Raw genomic sequence first — 15,126 nt, 5'->3', positions numbered from 1 at the left:
GCTATAAATAAATTATGAACTTCTGTTTGACAACCGTAACACACATGTGTCCCCTTAAGATGGGTAACCGCTGTCCACTGATGTCATTAAACTCATCAAGATGCAATAGCTTAATGGAAAATTACATGATTTTAGTACAATTTTGCATTCAAATGTTATTTTCTCTATACTATTGTTTTAACAATAGGCATAATCTGCCATACAAAGCTTTATGGTGATTTTCAACTCATTGTGTAGCCGTCTGCCACACCACTTTACTGTTTTCGTCCACTCTCATCTCTCATACTGTCCTTTTCTGCATGTATAGCTATATACCATTACCTTCTACATAACGCATCGCATTAGAAAGACAAGATTAGAGACCAGTTTAGGAACATAGCGGAACATTTAACTGCAGAACCAGATATTACCTTCAATACTTGGTAGAGAACTAAACGGGAGCTAATAGAAAGAGAATATTAAACCATTATTTGTCAGGTGGCCAGAAAACAACTCTAAATAAATGATAACGTTGCATCGTAACTGCTCGATGTGTAAACAAGAGGTTCTATCTTAATAACAATATTTTTTATATGTGTTTCCTTCCATATTTCTGGGCCAATCAGGGCGCTACGATGCCTTTGAGGGTCTCCGAGCGGAGGAGTGTGGAATCCTGAACGGCTGTGAAAATGGCCGCTGTGTTCGTGTGCGAGAAGGTTACACCTGCGACTGCTTTGACGGTTACGAACTTGACCTCAACAAGATGGCCTGTTTAGGTGAGTTATTTCCACGGCATCTTTGATATCTTTTTTCAACGGACCACCCACATGTAGATTTCAAAGGGCAAATGTTCAGGGACTTTGTAGAATCAATAGGGAATCACAATTTGGTGTTGAATCTCCAAATCAAACCGCAGAGAGGTTCAGGTTAAAGCCTTCTGGAGCCGGGTCTCGGATTAATTTCAGTGAGGTAACCCTTCTTGCTGTAGATCATCAAACTCAAGGAGACCTTTGAATTTAACAACCTTGCATTAAGTTATGTTTTATGGGGAACTAATGAAAGCAGTGTACTTCTCAAAACCATCGTATGTACCCTTTGGCCAGAAATTCCCTAGTCACACTCTGCCAAGAATAAGGAGTCCTTGAATCTCAGCCACTTGGTGTATTACATGAGATACTATATCTTTTAAGTGTACTGTGTTTGTTTTGTGAGAAAGTGAGACCGTCTTGTTGTAATGAAGTGATTACAATATTCTGTCTGCGTACAAGTTTATCAGCTCCAAGGCCAGACATTTTCCTGAGAAAAGTGATTGATTCCCAACCAGTGGAAACATGTGGGATCTGTGCAACTCGTGCCATGCCTCCTTTTATAAATATCACCATGAGCATTTCCCCCTAGCAGAACATGACATAAACAGAAGGAGGGTCATTTGAGATGGACTGCTGTGAAATGACAAATCAGACCTCCCGTGTTGAAAAAGGGAAAGAAAAATCTGTCGAAGGCCAAAAAGAAACATAATCCAGTGCATTGTTAATTTTACCATCATTCTGAACTGCTCTGCACTCGAGTGCTCCAATCCAGCCGACACGCAACATGACGGCATGTTTGATTAAAGATATACAAGATGAGATATTATGCAACATATCATACTTCAAATGTGAATTTTTTGTGATGGTAATTTAAACAACCTTGTTTATTGCTAATAAGATTGCATACCATTTCATCCATCTGACCCCCAGGCCCATTTAGGAGCTGAGGAACTGTACAGAGGGCGCAACCAACGATAATTTTTTATTAGCAATGAACTGACAATCATTTGTTCAACTGACAATTTGGTTATGATATCGCCTTGTTTAATCTGAACCACAGTTTAAAACTGCACAATATCAAATGTACTAATGTAAAATGAAGACCAGCAGCAAATCCTTGAATTTGAGAAACTGAAACCAGATGTTTGACATTTGATTTAGACATTAATTTTTGGTGATTAATGGATCATCAAAAAAGTAGAAGATTCAACCAACCTATGCAGCTCAAAGATTACAGACACAGGCGCCATTTCTGCTGATGGGCCCGTAAATAACCGTCTGCAAAAACCACATTGGGAAGTAATTACCACTGCCACTAAAACTGTTTTTTCTTAAGTTAGAAAACGAAAGGTTGAAAGGAAGGATAAGAGGAAGGAAGGAAGGAGGAGAGAAGGAAGAAAGGAGAGAAGGAAAAGGAAGGAAGGAAGGAAATAGGATAGAAAGAAAGGAGAGAATGAAGTAAGGAATGAAGGATAGAAAGAAGGAAGAACAAAAAGACACATTTTTTATAAGAACAAAAGACAGACAGAACAGTTGACAGAACTGAATTCAAAAGTATGAATTACTTTGACATTCCAGCATCCCATTCCTCGTATACCCATAAGGCCACTCAGCAGCAGATGTGGCGCAGGCAGCTGTTTCAGCTGTGAAATCTCTGTGCTGACCTCATGTCTCCTATTCCTGCAGACATAAACGAGTGTGAGGACATCAGTGACAAGGTGCCCTTGTGTCAGAACGGGCTGTGCAGCAACACAGAGGGCTCGTACAAGTGCACCTGTCTGAGCGGCTTCTTGGCCTCCGCAGAGCCGCACAGATGCATCCCAGAGATCCCAGCGTCTGGGCTTCTGGAGACAGGAAACTGAGACAGACTGCTCCCTCAAAGATCCCCTTACACCCCTCTGCCCTTTTCCCCAGGGCCCTGGCACTAAACCTCCAACAGTAACGCTTAGACGTCCAAACTCATTTCCCTACACACACAAACACACACACTCGCATTCAGCACAGAACACATTCATATCCCCCTCACACACATCCAACAGGAGCAGGAATTGTGCAGTGAATGTATAACATGGGATTTAGTATTCACCAGATATCCATTTGCCTTAAAGGGATTTTGTGGACTGATCTATTTTTATTCAGTAACCCCAGGCAGTTTGATATGCAGATATATTTTCCACATTATTTTCTCTGTCACTTTCTTTTGTTGTGTTATTTATTTCATTTACATGACGGGCCTCTGCAAACTAAGAAAGCGACCTTTTTCAGTGGGCATACATGGATTTCTCCTTTTGTATTTGTCTCACCTCAGAGACAGAGTGGGGAGATAATAAATGTGTTTATAAAAGAAGGAATGTTAGAGAGAATCAGCCACTCATAAATCAGCTTGTGCCTCACCATCAAACCTCACACCAGTTTTCTCACTCACTCATTGTAATTAGCATCGACCTTGGACTAAATGGACCCCAGGGTTGATAGACATCTGAAATTAAAGGAAAGAAAGTTTTCCCACAACCACCTTTCTCTTCTTCAAGATTAACCACGAGCTGAAGAATCTCTGGACCCAGAAGTGAGGAATGAACACAGCCAAACTACACATTCAAAACGTCAGCCTTTAAGTGGACCTAGAAAGACTGTAGATGTATATGATGATCTATGTAATGTTTTAAAAAAAAAAAAAGGTGCAATAGGTATAACCTGCCTTCCTCTGTTTAACACCCTTTTTATGATCTTAATACCAGCAATGAAGTAGGAAAACATGGACTCGTTTGCTGATCCCGTTTTATTTTATTTTTAACAGTATTAACTTGTTTTTTATGTCTGTGAAAACCATATGTACCATGACCTATAGGCTACATTCTAGCCTTAAACCACAGGAAGGTAAGTTAGTTAAAATTATCCACAAATATCACAGCTTGAAGTGAAAGTTTTATGAACCAGGGTCACACATCAGATCATTCCCACGTGTGCATCTCGAATGCATGTAAAGACACAGGCTTTGTTGGAGAGGTTTGGTATATTTTGTACAGATCTAGTACTATGTATTATTTTTGTTACATATTCTCTTAATGCATTATAGCACAACCAATATTTTGTTTGACATAAAACGTAAAAATGTAAGAAAAATCTGGCATTATAGCTTTGTAGATTTATACATGTCTGTAAAAATGTTTTTTGTTTTTTTTATGTATGAGGAGAGTGGCTGACACTGTACCAGAGGAACTGTGTGTATACCCTGCCCTGTGGAGCAGACAATGAAATATATTTTTTTGGAAGTGGCAGCACTGTTCTAAAAGACATTTTGTCTCTTCAAGTTCATTACAAAGACAATGCTTTTGAAATGCAAGCACCAACTCCTGTGCGTCACAACTCTATGGCTAAATATTAGTAATTGTGAACATTATTTCTTTTAGTCTCTGTTTGATCCTTATGTCATGAATGTATCATAGACAGTACCATGTGGTTTCTGAACTCCCACTTATACCTTTTTGTGTTTTATATTCAGGTTTAGAATATAATGGCACTATTTGTCTAATGGACTAAACTTCTTCCAGCAGTGCAGAAACATAAAAGTCTCATTCCAACATGGAGAAGGACTAAAGTTGATGATTATACTCTTAACATGCATTTGTAACCTACAGTATAAACCTAGAGTTGTACAAATGTCTCCACTTGATGTCCACTTTTCTGTGCTGTATTCATCAGCTAACCCGGATCGGAAGTCTAACATTTAGGTCAAAGTTGGAATATTTAAAGCCTTTCAAAACTGCAAATAACTTGCAATAAATGTCTTGTTTTAAAGCTGTGGTCATTGGAAATGTATGCTCATTCATTTTGTTTACCTCTTGACTGTAATCACTATCAGTCATCAAAAATAAAAACTTAAAAAATATATAAATCTCTTTGGAAATGTACTTTGACAAATGGTACAAAACACATGTATATTAACATAGTACATTTTTGCTGCCAGAGACGTTTATTTCTACCAAAACAATAACAGTAAGTGTGTCAGTTGTAGTAACTTTTAACGTGGGAGGTAACAAGTCAGATGTGTGTGTTTGGCTGCGAAAATAGCTGTATTCAGATCCTTTACTGGAGTAAAAGTAGTAATACCACAAAGTAAAAATTCATGAATTGTTACTTCGTAACGTACTTTAAGTTATCGAAAGTATGAATGGAAATACAATACAAGATTTTTACATCGGTAAATACTATTATTATTGGATTATCAAATCATTGTTTTTTAATGAATTGGCATATAAGCAACATTGTAATGGTACAGGTAGTTAAGGCAGAACTAACTTTACCTAATTCATACACTTTTTGGCAGTTTAATTTATCATAATGTGACCCTTCATGTTATATCCGTATTTGTTTTGAGTGTAAAAAGATAATATATATAATAAAATGCTGCTATAAACTGCCAAATAAATGAAGAGCAGAGAGCAATATTATCTTATAATTCCTCTGAAATGTAGTTAAATTGTAGCATTAAGAAGCACAACATTTAAATTGTATTTACAGAAAACTTGAGCAAAAGAACTTATTTTAATTTATTTACCAGTGGTTTTAACCCTTGTGTGGTGTTCGGGTCAAATTGACCCGATTTCCATTTTCAATGAATAAAAAAATATATAAGGATATTTTCGTTCAACCTGAAATTCAATGGCCGGAGCTTATTTATTGTGAAGGACATGTGGAATTGTTTTTATTTTTTTCCACTTATGAAAAAATGCCCACCCGCATTTATGTCCTTCATAAGAGGTTCGGGTCAATCTGACCCGGATACAATACCAGGACAGACAGACAGAGAAAAACACAGAAACACAATTGTATGCATAGAGAAGCTGTTTGATCCTGTTTTCCCTTGATCTTTACCCTTTGTAGTGTGTACACAAAACTATCCTACATTATAAACATTTTAGATCTTCCAGAAATGTATAAACATTTTACATTTTCTCGCACTGTCCCCCCTCGCACCTGCATGCCGGAGGAGGGACTAAACAGAGACATAACCTCAGTGTAGTAACAGTGTAGTGCAGAACTACAATTATCTACCAACAAAATAGCCAAAAGATATTCTGCTCAGATCCTTGGAGCTAATAATGGATGAGAGTGAGTGGAATGCATTAGAGGAACACGGTGAAGTGGAACAGGAAGACATTTCTGAAGATGAAGATAATGTGGAGGTAAACTCAGAATTTGACAGCAAATTGGAAGATGAACTTGACTCAGAGCCAGCTGCTGGAAGACCCCCACAGCCAGCCGCAAGAAGACCCCCACTGCTAGCTGTGAGGTCTGTGGACCCTCAAAGGACTCCAAGACACAGACTACATGCAGCAACTGCAACAAGTACATCTGTGCTATACACACGAAGAAGTTCTGTACATCATGTGTTTCCTAAACGGACTTGCCCATTGACTCACATGATGTTCTGCAGTGTCACTTCATCAATATATTTTTCGGATATACTGTATTTTATGAATAGTGACTGTTAATTGTTTTTTGTGTTTATATTTGTTCTATGTAATTTATATGAATGTTTCATTCTCTCTATATTTCACAGCCAAATACTTTTGGATGTGTGGTTCTTGTGTTCCAATTGCTGCTAAATTGCTTTATTTCCTTCTGGGCTTTGATTATTATATGACAGATTAAAAATAATAAACATTAATGAAAAAATGTTTCATTTACATTAGTCCTAAAAGAAAAAAAAAGCATGAGAAAAATGTAAACCTAGTTTTTATTACAGTGTATTTTTTTTTTAACATAAATTACATTTTTATCACAAAAAACGATGGACACTTCCATTGTTACATTTGATCTAGCAAAGAGTATTTTCAAAAACTAATCATATATTTCATTTATGTTGTTGGGGAATGAGTTAAAGACAATATATATAAGGAATTGTGCATGTTGAATTTAATTCTGTATTTTTTTAAAACCCTGAAATATGTCCCGGGTCAATGTTTGACCCGAACATTACCAAAGGGTGCGAAATGTGAACATAACACAAGGGTTAAGGTATTTGACTACAGATATGAACCCATGGCATTTTATCTTTGTGAGTCTAGATAAACTTAGAACTTGGGACAGGGAATGCCAGGTGGATTAAATTGTACACAACAGAAGAGAGAGAAACAAGTTAGTTTCATAAAGCATCTTTGTTAGTATTACAAATATGTATTATACTATATCGCCCTCTTGTGGCCAAATAGCACTGCACACCACTACTTTTCCATCTCGACCATAATATTTCTCCCATTGGTTAAACGGGGACGAGAAGATATTCCAGATGGATTCTGGGTAAATGTGTTTACACCTCAACCACCAAGCCAACCTAAATTACGCAGTGGAATACATTTCCCAGAAACCACCTCGCTTAATACGTGTTTGAGTCGAACTGCAACCTCCCGTGCTATCGCTGTGTTGCTAATGTAAATCTTTTAACTGTTTGAGCCGATAGAGACCTTTAACAATTATCATATTTTTTTGTGAGGAATGCCGACATTTAGCCAGTGGACACTTGGTTAGCAAGCTAGGATAAGTATGCTTTTATCGTTGAAATTGTATCAATAGCCTGGCTACACTGTAACAAAATAGTATGTGTGATAATTTGTTGACTAGGAAAGGTGAGACATTCTCTGTCAATATCGCCTTTTTTATTACGTTGCAATGTTGACGACTCACATCTGTTGCTCAAGTATTATATCTTGCTAAAAACTAGCTATGCTACATTTAGATATTAGTCCCAGACAACACAGTTCATCCAGATATCAACTTTAGCTATAATATATAGGTGGGAAGTGGACTCTCCCGGTCTGGAAGTGGATCTGGTCCATTTATTACAGGTTGCATTTCCTCATGGCAAAAGAAGAATGCATAACACAATGGAACAAAACAGGGGATACTTCAACACTACGAAACAGGAAAATATGTCTCACCTCAGAAAAGACTCTCCAAGCCCCATCCACCTCTTTGTCAAAAGACAAACACAGTCACACTGCTGGACATTTGTCAGAAGATGACACCCAGTCTTCAAATGGTGCTCAGTTTTCCACCAGAGGAAATCTCAGTAAGGATCCTCCAAGCAGGGTGCTGCTGATGTTGCTGGTGGGGCTGTCTTTCTCCACACGCCTCTACAAGATAACAGAGCCCCCTCATGTATGGTGAGTTAAAGTCATGCATGTACAAAGATTAAGTAGGATCATAATTTGCAATGTTTAAAACACTGATTCATTTTGGTGTTTCAGCTGGGATGAGACACACTTTGGAAAGATGGGGAGCTACTACATCAACAGGACCTTCTTTTTTGACGTCCATCCTCCTCTTGGAAAGGTGGGATGAGATCTTATCCCTTTTGTGTAGCGTCTTCTGGAAAGCGTTTTTATTATGATTATTGATCTCCATTAATGTGTTGCAGATGCTGATTGGTCTTGCTGGGTACATGACCGGTTATGATGGCTCCTTTCCTTTCATAAAGCCTGGAGATAAATATGATCATCACAACTACTGGGGGATGAGAGGGGTATGTTTCTTTCAACACAAGAAAACCTGCTTTTGTCTCATTGATTAAGAAGGAACTTGAATGTATTCATATTGTTTTGTCCCAACTTTAAAAGGACAAGCCATTAAAGGTAGGGTAGGTAAGAATGGAGAAACCAGCTCGAGTGCGCTAGAATTTGAAAATACACAGCCGAAACAAATCTGCCCCTTCCTTCAGACTTCCTTACAGAGCCCCTCCTCCAACACACACGAACGCGCACATGACCAATGAGGGCACGAGATAAGTTTGTGCACAGATGGAAGGCTGACAGGCAGGTAGGCCGTCCAGTTACTTTAGCCGGGCCGGCTAAAATGATTGGTCGTGCTTTTTACAGTACTACGGCTTCCACAGATGTATTTTTTTAATGTAGGCTACTTATTGTCAAAGCATGTAATGTATTACTTGCTATCGGGATGTGAAGAGCATTCCATGGAATATAACAAAAAGTGTTTCTGAAGTGAATGACCTACCCCACCTTTAAGGCTGCTTATTTGTGCGTTCTCCCCCCTGCTTTACAGTTCTGTGCCGTGCTTGGCTCCTGTCTCCCAATCTTTGCCTACCTCATAGTGCTGGAGTTGTCTCAGTCTCAAACTGCTGCCCTCATCACTGCCACCTTGCTCATATTTGGTGAGTAATCTCCTTTTTTAAAAGGTTTGCACAAATTCAAAACATGTTAAAGTTGCAATTGACTGACCGTCAAGCTGTTTATAAGCAGTTTCTTTGGACACATGAAGAGTATGTTGTGTACCTTACGAGCATTTATTTTAATATCAAATTACGCTGTTTGAATAAGGAGAATGAATTTGAGATTAATTTACTGCTTTCTACAGACACTGGCTCTATCACCATTTCTCAGTACATCCTGTTAGACCCTATACTCTTGTTCTTCATCATGGCAGCAGTGCTGAGCATGGTCAAGTTCAACCAGCAAAGATACAGGTAGGATACCACTCAGGCTTCTTTTCAATCTAGTCTCATGCAATGCAGTGGTGAAACTATGTCAGTAGTCCATTCAATAATCAATTAGTTGGCACACAGTAAAATCAACGATGATTCCACTGTCTTTCAGGTACAAATGCAATGCTTGTGATAACTTTTTTAACCTATATCAAATCATTTAAATTCAAAACTGCATACTTTTTTGGCATACAAATAGAAACGACCTGTCGTGGACTCTGCTTGTGTTTTGTTAGGGAAATATGGACAATTGTCTTTATTGAGGAGAATGTCTTTACCAACTGGTTACAATAACTACTAAAGCAACACAGAATCAAAATCTAGTTTGAGTTTTAGTTTAGGTTTTCATGGCCAAGGAATTTACTTTCTTATTTTAATGTAAAACATTAAAAATAGTGAGAAAACATTAAAATAGTGAATAAGAAAATCTCAGATTAGGAGAAAACTATAATAAAAATACTTGACATATAGCCAAAATAACTGATGCAGATTTTAAGAAGTTGTCACCTGTGCAGGAATGTGCAAAGTTGTCCAAGGAATATGCAAAGGTTCACAGTATGAAGTCTGCACACGTATATGAGATGCATCTTAAAACAATATAGTAATGTTTCCTCGTGTTTTTCCAGTTGTAAGCAGTACATTGATTTTGTTCCTGCTTGCTTGCTGTTGTTCTTAGGCCCTTTGCTGCCTCCTGGTGGCTGTGGTTGGTACTGACGGGTGTAAACCTTGCTGGGGCATTAGGGGTGAAGTTTGTGGGTCTGTTTGTCATTCTGTTCGTTGGACTGAACACAATCTGGGACCTCTGGAGAATTCTGGGAGACCTGAGCCTCTCACTGGTAAACAGCAGAATATTCTGAATGGTACTGTTACAGATATTGTTGACGAGCAGCACCTGAGATTTGACTGTTTTTGTTTATTTCCTGGCTCCAGGTTGAAATTGCAAAGCACTTCCTGGCTCGGGTTGTTGGTCTCATCTTGTTTCCACTTTTCCTCTACGTTACAATATTTGCAATCCACTTTGTTGTGTTGAACAAAAGGTGCGTCTGATCTCTTAAACTATGGATACAGATTGATATTACCCCTCACCTCACACTCAATAGTGCTCAGTATCTACGTTGTTGGGGTCATCATGATTTTGTTTTCTATCACCAGTGGACCAGGAGATGGTTTCTTCAGTTCAGCCTTTCAGTCCCGACTGATCGGGAACAATCTACACAACGCATCCATGCCTGAGTGTGAGTCCTAAACACACCTTTGAATAAAAGCACATTATGCTGCAGCTGTGTTTACTAAAACACAAATCAAACAATGAAAAGGGGGTTGAAGAAATGTAGGCTTTCCCTTAGTAATGTTAACAGGCAGACAGGCTGATGTGTGTACTGCTTACATTTTGCTGTCTTCACAAAGTGTCTATTCTTTATGCTCCGTTCCTTGTGTTGATGGCTCTTTGAAGCCTACAATTATGATTAATTAAAATGTGTTTGTTTCTTTTGTTCTGTAACAATGTGGATGTTGTTCTCCTTATATAGACCTGGCATTTGGCTCCACCATCACAATTAAAAACCTCCGGATTGCTGGAGGATATCTGCACTCTCATTGGCACTTATACCCAGAGGGAGTGGGATCAAAGCAGCAGCAGGTCAGGCTACAGTGTGAAAAATTATCAAATATAATTAACTAGCTATTTCCTTTTATAGTTATTGTAAATAAACAGTTTTCCCTGCCATGTCCTCACAGGTGACAGCCTACCTCCATAAAGACTACAACAACTTGTGGCTCGTTCACAGACCGGATGAAAATGAATGTGAGCACATGGGGTTGATTTACTGATACCAATAGCATGTATTTAAGCCATAAGGAAGCAATGTATCAGCGTCTTATTGTTTGTCTCTATTAAGCTCAATCTGGGACACCTGACCTGGTTCGTCATGGAGACATCATTAGACTCGAGCACGTAGAGTACGTACAATAAATCCACAAAGCAGTACAATTAAACCTATTGTTAATTGTCCATCGATTTGAATCCAATGTCATTCTAATCTAAATAATGTGCGTGTATTTACAGAACAACTCGTAACCTTCACAGTCACCTCCATGAGGCCCCTCTGACCAAGAAACACTTCCAGGTTACAGGATATGGCATTGTGAGTACACTCATAACATCACCTTACGGCTCTTTACCTTTGAAGGGTGACATGTAAGAAGACCTCAGGGTGAAGTTTGCTTTTTTGATGCCAAACAGTTAATGGCCTTAGATTCAAGATTCAAGGCTTTATTGTCATGTGCACAGTAGCCACAGTGTAGATATGGCAATGAAAAAAGTCACAGGCTCCTCCAATAATGCAACATGAATATATATAAGACATAAAACAAATACAATTATGAAAAGCACACAACGAAATGTAAGCAAACACTGAAATGAAACGAAAAAAAGGCAGAGTTGGAGAGGAGCCAAAGACACGGCAGCCATCATCACCGGCACCATCTTATCATCATCATTATAGCGCATTAAAAGTGTATTACATTCTAATTGCATGCCATTATATGCCGTATTTGTATGTCCTCAAGTCTAAAAACAAATCATCACCTTTGGCCTCTTTTTTAGAATGGCACGGGTGACAAAAACGACCTGTGGCAGGTGGAGGTGTGTGGAGGCCGTACGGGGGACCTGGTGAAGGTACTGCGTAGCAAAGTGCGCTTCCTGCACCGAGCTACCGGCTGTGTGCTTTACTCCTCTGGAAAGACTCTCCCAAAGTGGTAAAAAAAACAGTTTGGACTGCTCCTCCTTTTCTATTCAAGATGCCGCATGTGTATAGACAGTCAAGGACACGTTTTCTTTCTGTTCAGGGGCTGGGAACAGGTGGAGGTGACCTGTAGTCCCTACTTAAAGGAGACTCCCAGCTCTCAGTGGAACATTGAAGATCATATCAACCCCAGCTGTAAGAAAAACTCCTATGATCTTTTCTACTCTTCATGGTGTTAAACACTAATCAACTTAATCCTTTTTCCTTCTTTCAGTGCCCAACATTAGTTTGTCTGTGCTGAAGCCCCATTTCCTGGAGATCTTACTGGAGTCCCACATTGTGATGATAAGAGTAAGAAACGGTGACATAACATGTAAATCCATCTGTGCGGGTTGATTTTAATCAGAGACACTTTGTTGACATAAAATGTGTCTTTTTTTCTAGGGTAACAGTGGCCTGAAACCCAAAGACAATGAGATGAACTCAAAACCCTGGCATTGGCCAGTCAACTATCAGGTGCGTTGAATAATCTAGGGTCAAATGTACATTTTTGGAAAACGTTAAAGCTTAATAAAATTAAAATACAAATGTTCTCGGTTCATTTCTGTGAAGGGTCTGAGGTTTTCTGGAGTGAATGACACAGAGTATCGTGTTTACCTGCTGGGGAACCCCGTAAGTCCATCTTAAACATGCCCCATTTCTTTCTGTTGTCACTCTTCCCTTAGAAAAACATGTTAATACACTCATGATTTTATACTTTTTTCTTTTAGGTGGTTTGGTGGATACATTTGGCTAGTTTGGGATTGTATCCTATCATGGCGGCAGTGGCAGCTATAGCCCTCAAAAGAGGTTTCTCATTGAGCCAAAAAAGAATAGGTATGATAATGGCCAGAAATACAGATACGTGGTAACTGAAGCATTTAAAAGCAAATATATGTGACAAATAATTGTTGTGTTCTCCACTTTGTCTTTCAGAGCATTCTCATGTTCTCATGAGAGAAGGAGGACTGCTGTTCCTCGCCTGGCTGCTGCACTATGCACCTTTCTATACGATGGGCCGTATCCTCTACTACCACCATTACTTCCCTGCAATGCTCTTCAGCAGCATGCTCACAGGTACCATTCATACTTTATTTTAGCTTCCTCCATTATATAGAACCAGAGGTGTTTTAGGGAGCGAGGAGGGAGAGATATAAGGCAAAGATAGATCCACTTGGACTTTGGGACACTTTGGGAGTCAACGTTTAAAGACTGACCACGCAAAACACATTTCTGGCCATACCTCTAGAATACACACTGTTATTATAGCAATCTCACGCAATGTCTTTTGGGATAAATTAATGACGATAATTTTGGACGGACAAAGATTGTGAGTTTATTTTTGTACACATACAGTATGATTGGTATGATTGATTAATTGTGATCTAATGTCTTAGATATTATTGCAAAAAAAAACTACATTTCACTCCAGAACTTAGAATCATAAGGTTTATGTCCGAGTTTTATCCGATGTGGGCCCACACTTTCAGCCTTTCAAAGACCCTTGATTAATGTTGTCATGTCACCGTCATGTTGGGCCGAGGGTTAAAAGCATTGTGTTTGTTTTTCACAGGAATTACATTTGACATTCTGTTAAAAAGCACCGACCTGCTAATTCGCCGGCCTTATTGTGATTGGCTGCAGAGACTCGGGCAGATGGTTCTTCTCTTCAGTATTCTTTACAGGTGAGATGAATATAGAGAAACTTCATAATCAGATTAGATTCAGTCTGTGATGTCAATGCATTTAACAAGGTTTCTTGTGATTAAATACTGAACAAAAATATAAACAAAACATCTTTGTGTTTTAAAATCAAGAGATAGATGGGAAGATCTATACCACTCTCATATTTGTCTTTTAAGGCTAAAGCTACAGCCAGCAAGTGTTTAGTTTACCACAAAGATTAGAAGCTAGGAAAACAGCAAGCCAGGTTTAGATGACCTCATAACCTTTTTTTTATTTTTTATGATCGCCTCTTTGACTTTGTATAAATCCCTTTAATCAATCTCTTTGCTTCAGTTTCTACCTGTTTCATCCGCTCTCCTACGGCATGAAGGGTCCTCTGGCACACGAGCCAGGCAGCGCCATGGCCGGCCTGAAGTGGATGGACTCCTGGGAGTTCTAGTCAGCTTTGCACGAAGAAGACAGATTTTATTTGAATGAAGAACTGGTCTGACTGTGAGGGACTTATGGTCTTATTTTACATAATGTACTGATTGCACACACTACCATAGAATCTCTACCAACTCATGTATTATTGAGTGTCCGAACATTTCTTATTGTTGAGTATTAAAGCATGTCATGTGTAAAGAGTGCTTTATGAGAATGATCTGAATCAGTGCAATACAAATGCCAGAGTGTTGTGAAGTATTTAGGAATACAGATCTAGACAATAATGTTCACCAAGCTGCCTTAATTAACTCCATATCTTGGACTTGTATTGGACTTGTATGTCACAATAATAAGCTCAAGTGCCTGTAAGGAGCTAGTAAAATAACTCTAAAAATGTTTCAAATGCTGCATCTCAGTGTTGGTGACTTTTAACGAAACACTGTTTGGTACGTAGTTATAGGCTATCGGAGACTGTATTTTGTTTGTGTTTGTCTTGATCGTAGTGCCCAGTATTTTTTAATTGTATTTAGCGATCAGTGCTATCAAGTACTTGTTTCTGTTTTGACTTTGTAAAACTACTAGTGACTCTGTCATATACATTTCAGTATGATGAATAAACTGTGATATTCTTGTAATCTGTGGTTACTTTGGTTCATACACTATCGACAAAAAAGAAACTGCTCCAAATGTGTTTGTTTTTTCTCCAGACTAGATTATGATGACTTTTTGTAACTATTATACTTTTTGATTGTTATATTTTATTTAATCTCTCTCAAAAACTGGAAAAATATTCAGGAATAATGAGTAACATTATCACAAGATATGCCACAAATAAATATATAAATACATGAAATCATTGCTTATAACAATGTACAATTGCAATGGCTCTTTAAAACAACCCAAGACAGACTTAAAACAAAAATAAGACCAACTCTGATCTGAA

General features: G+C 38.5%; 2 protein-coding genes across 2 annotated transcripts in view; both read left to right on the top strand.

Annotated features, from left to right (window-relative positions):
* LOC117550076 (latent-transforming growth factor beta-binding protein 2) overlaps positions 1 to 4,592 on the top strand; it is a 94,229-nt gene extending 89,637 nt beyond the window's left edge. The window contains exons 40-41 of the mRNA XM_034222374.1: positions 606 to 755; positions 2,475 to 4,592. Coding sequence (XP_034078265.1) covers positions 606 to 755; positions 2,475 to 2,650 — 326 coding nt within the window. The 3' untranslated portion in view covers positions 2,651 to 4,592. The remainder of the gene's footprint in view (positions 1 to 605; positions 756 to 2,474) is intronic.
* Positions 4,593 to 7,162: 2,570 nt separating this feature from the next.
* Positions 7,163 to 14,818, top strand: pomt2 (protein-O-mannosyltransferase 2). Its single transcript, XM_034221896.1, has 21 exons — positions 7,163 to 7,954; positions 8,039 to 8,123; positions 8,209 to 8,313; positions 8,850 to 8,958; positions 9,162 to 9,270; positions 9,965 to 10,124; positions 10,219 to 10,325; positions 10,441 to 10,523; positions 10,818 to 10,927; positions 11,026 to 11,092; positions 11,187 to 11,247; positions 11,354 to 11,432; positions 11,894 to 12,045; positions 12,136 to 12,227; positions 12,307 to 12,383; positions 12,477 to 12,548; positions 12,645 to 12,704; positions 12,803 to 12,908; positions 13,008 to 13,148; positions 13,645 to 13,756; positions 14,091 to 14,818. The coding sequence occupies exons 1-21, from the start codon at positions 7,650 to 7,652 to the stop codon at positions 14,194 to 14,196; spliced, it is 2,298 nt and encodes a 765-aa protein (XP_034077787.1). The 5' UTR covers positions 7,163 to 7,649; the 3' UTR covers positions 14,197 to 14,818.
* The last annotated feature ends 308 nt before the right edge of the window (positions 14,819 to 15,126 follow it).

This window comes from Gymnodraco acuticeps, unplaced genomic scaffold (genome assembly GCF_902827175.1).
Source record: "Gymnodraco acuticeps unplaced genomic scaffold, fGymAcu1.1, whole genome shotgun sequence".
Lineage (NCBI taxonomy): Eukaryota > Metazoa > Chordata > Actinopteri > Perciformes > Bathydraconidae > Gymnodraco > Gymnodraco acuticeps.
The sequence above is the reverse complement of the archived record's forward strand: the minus strand, read 5'-3'. Positions and strand labels throughout refer to the sequence as shown.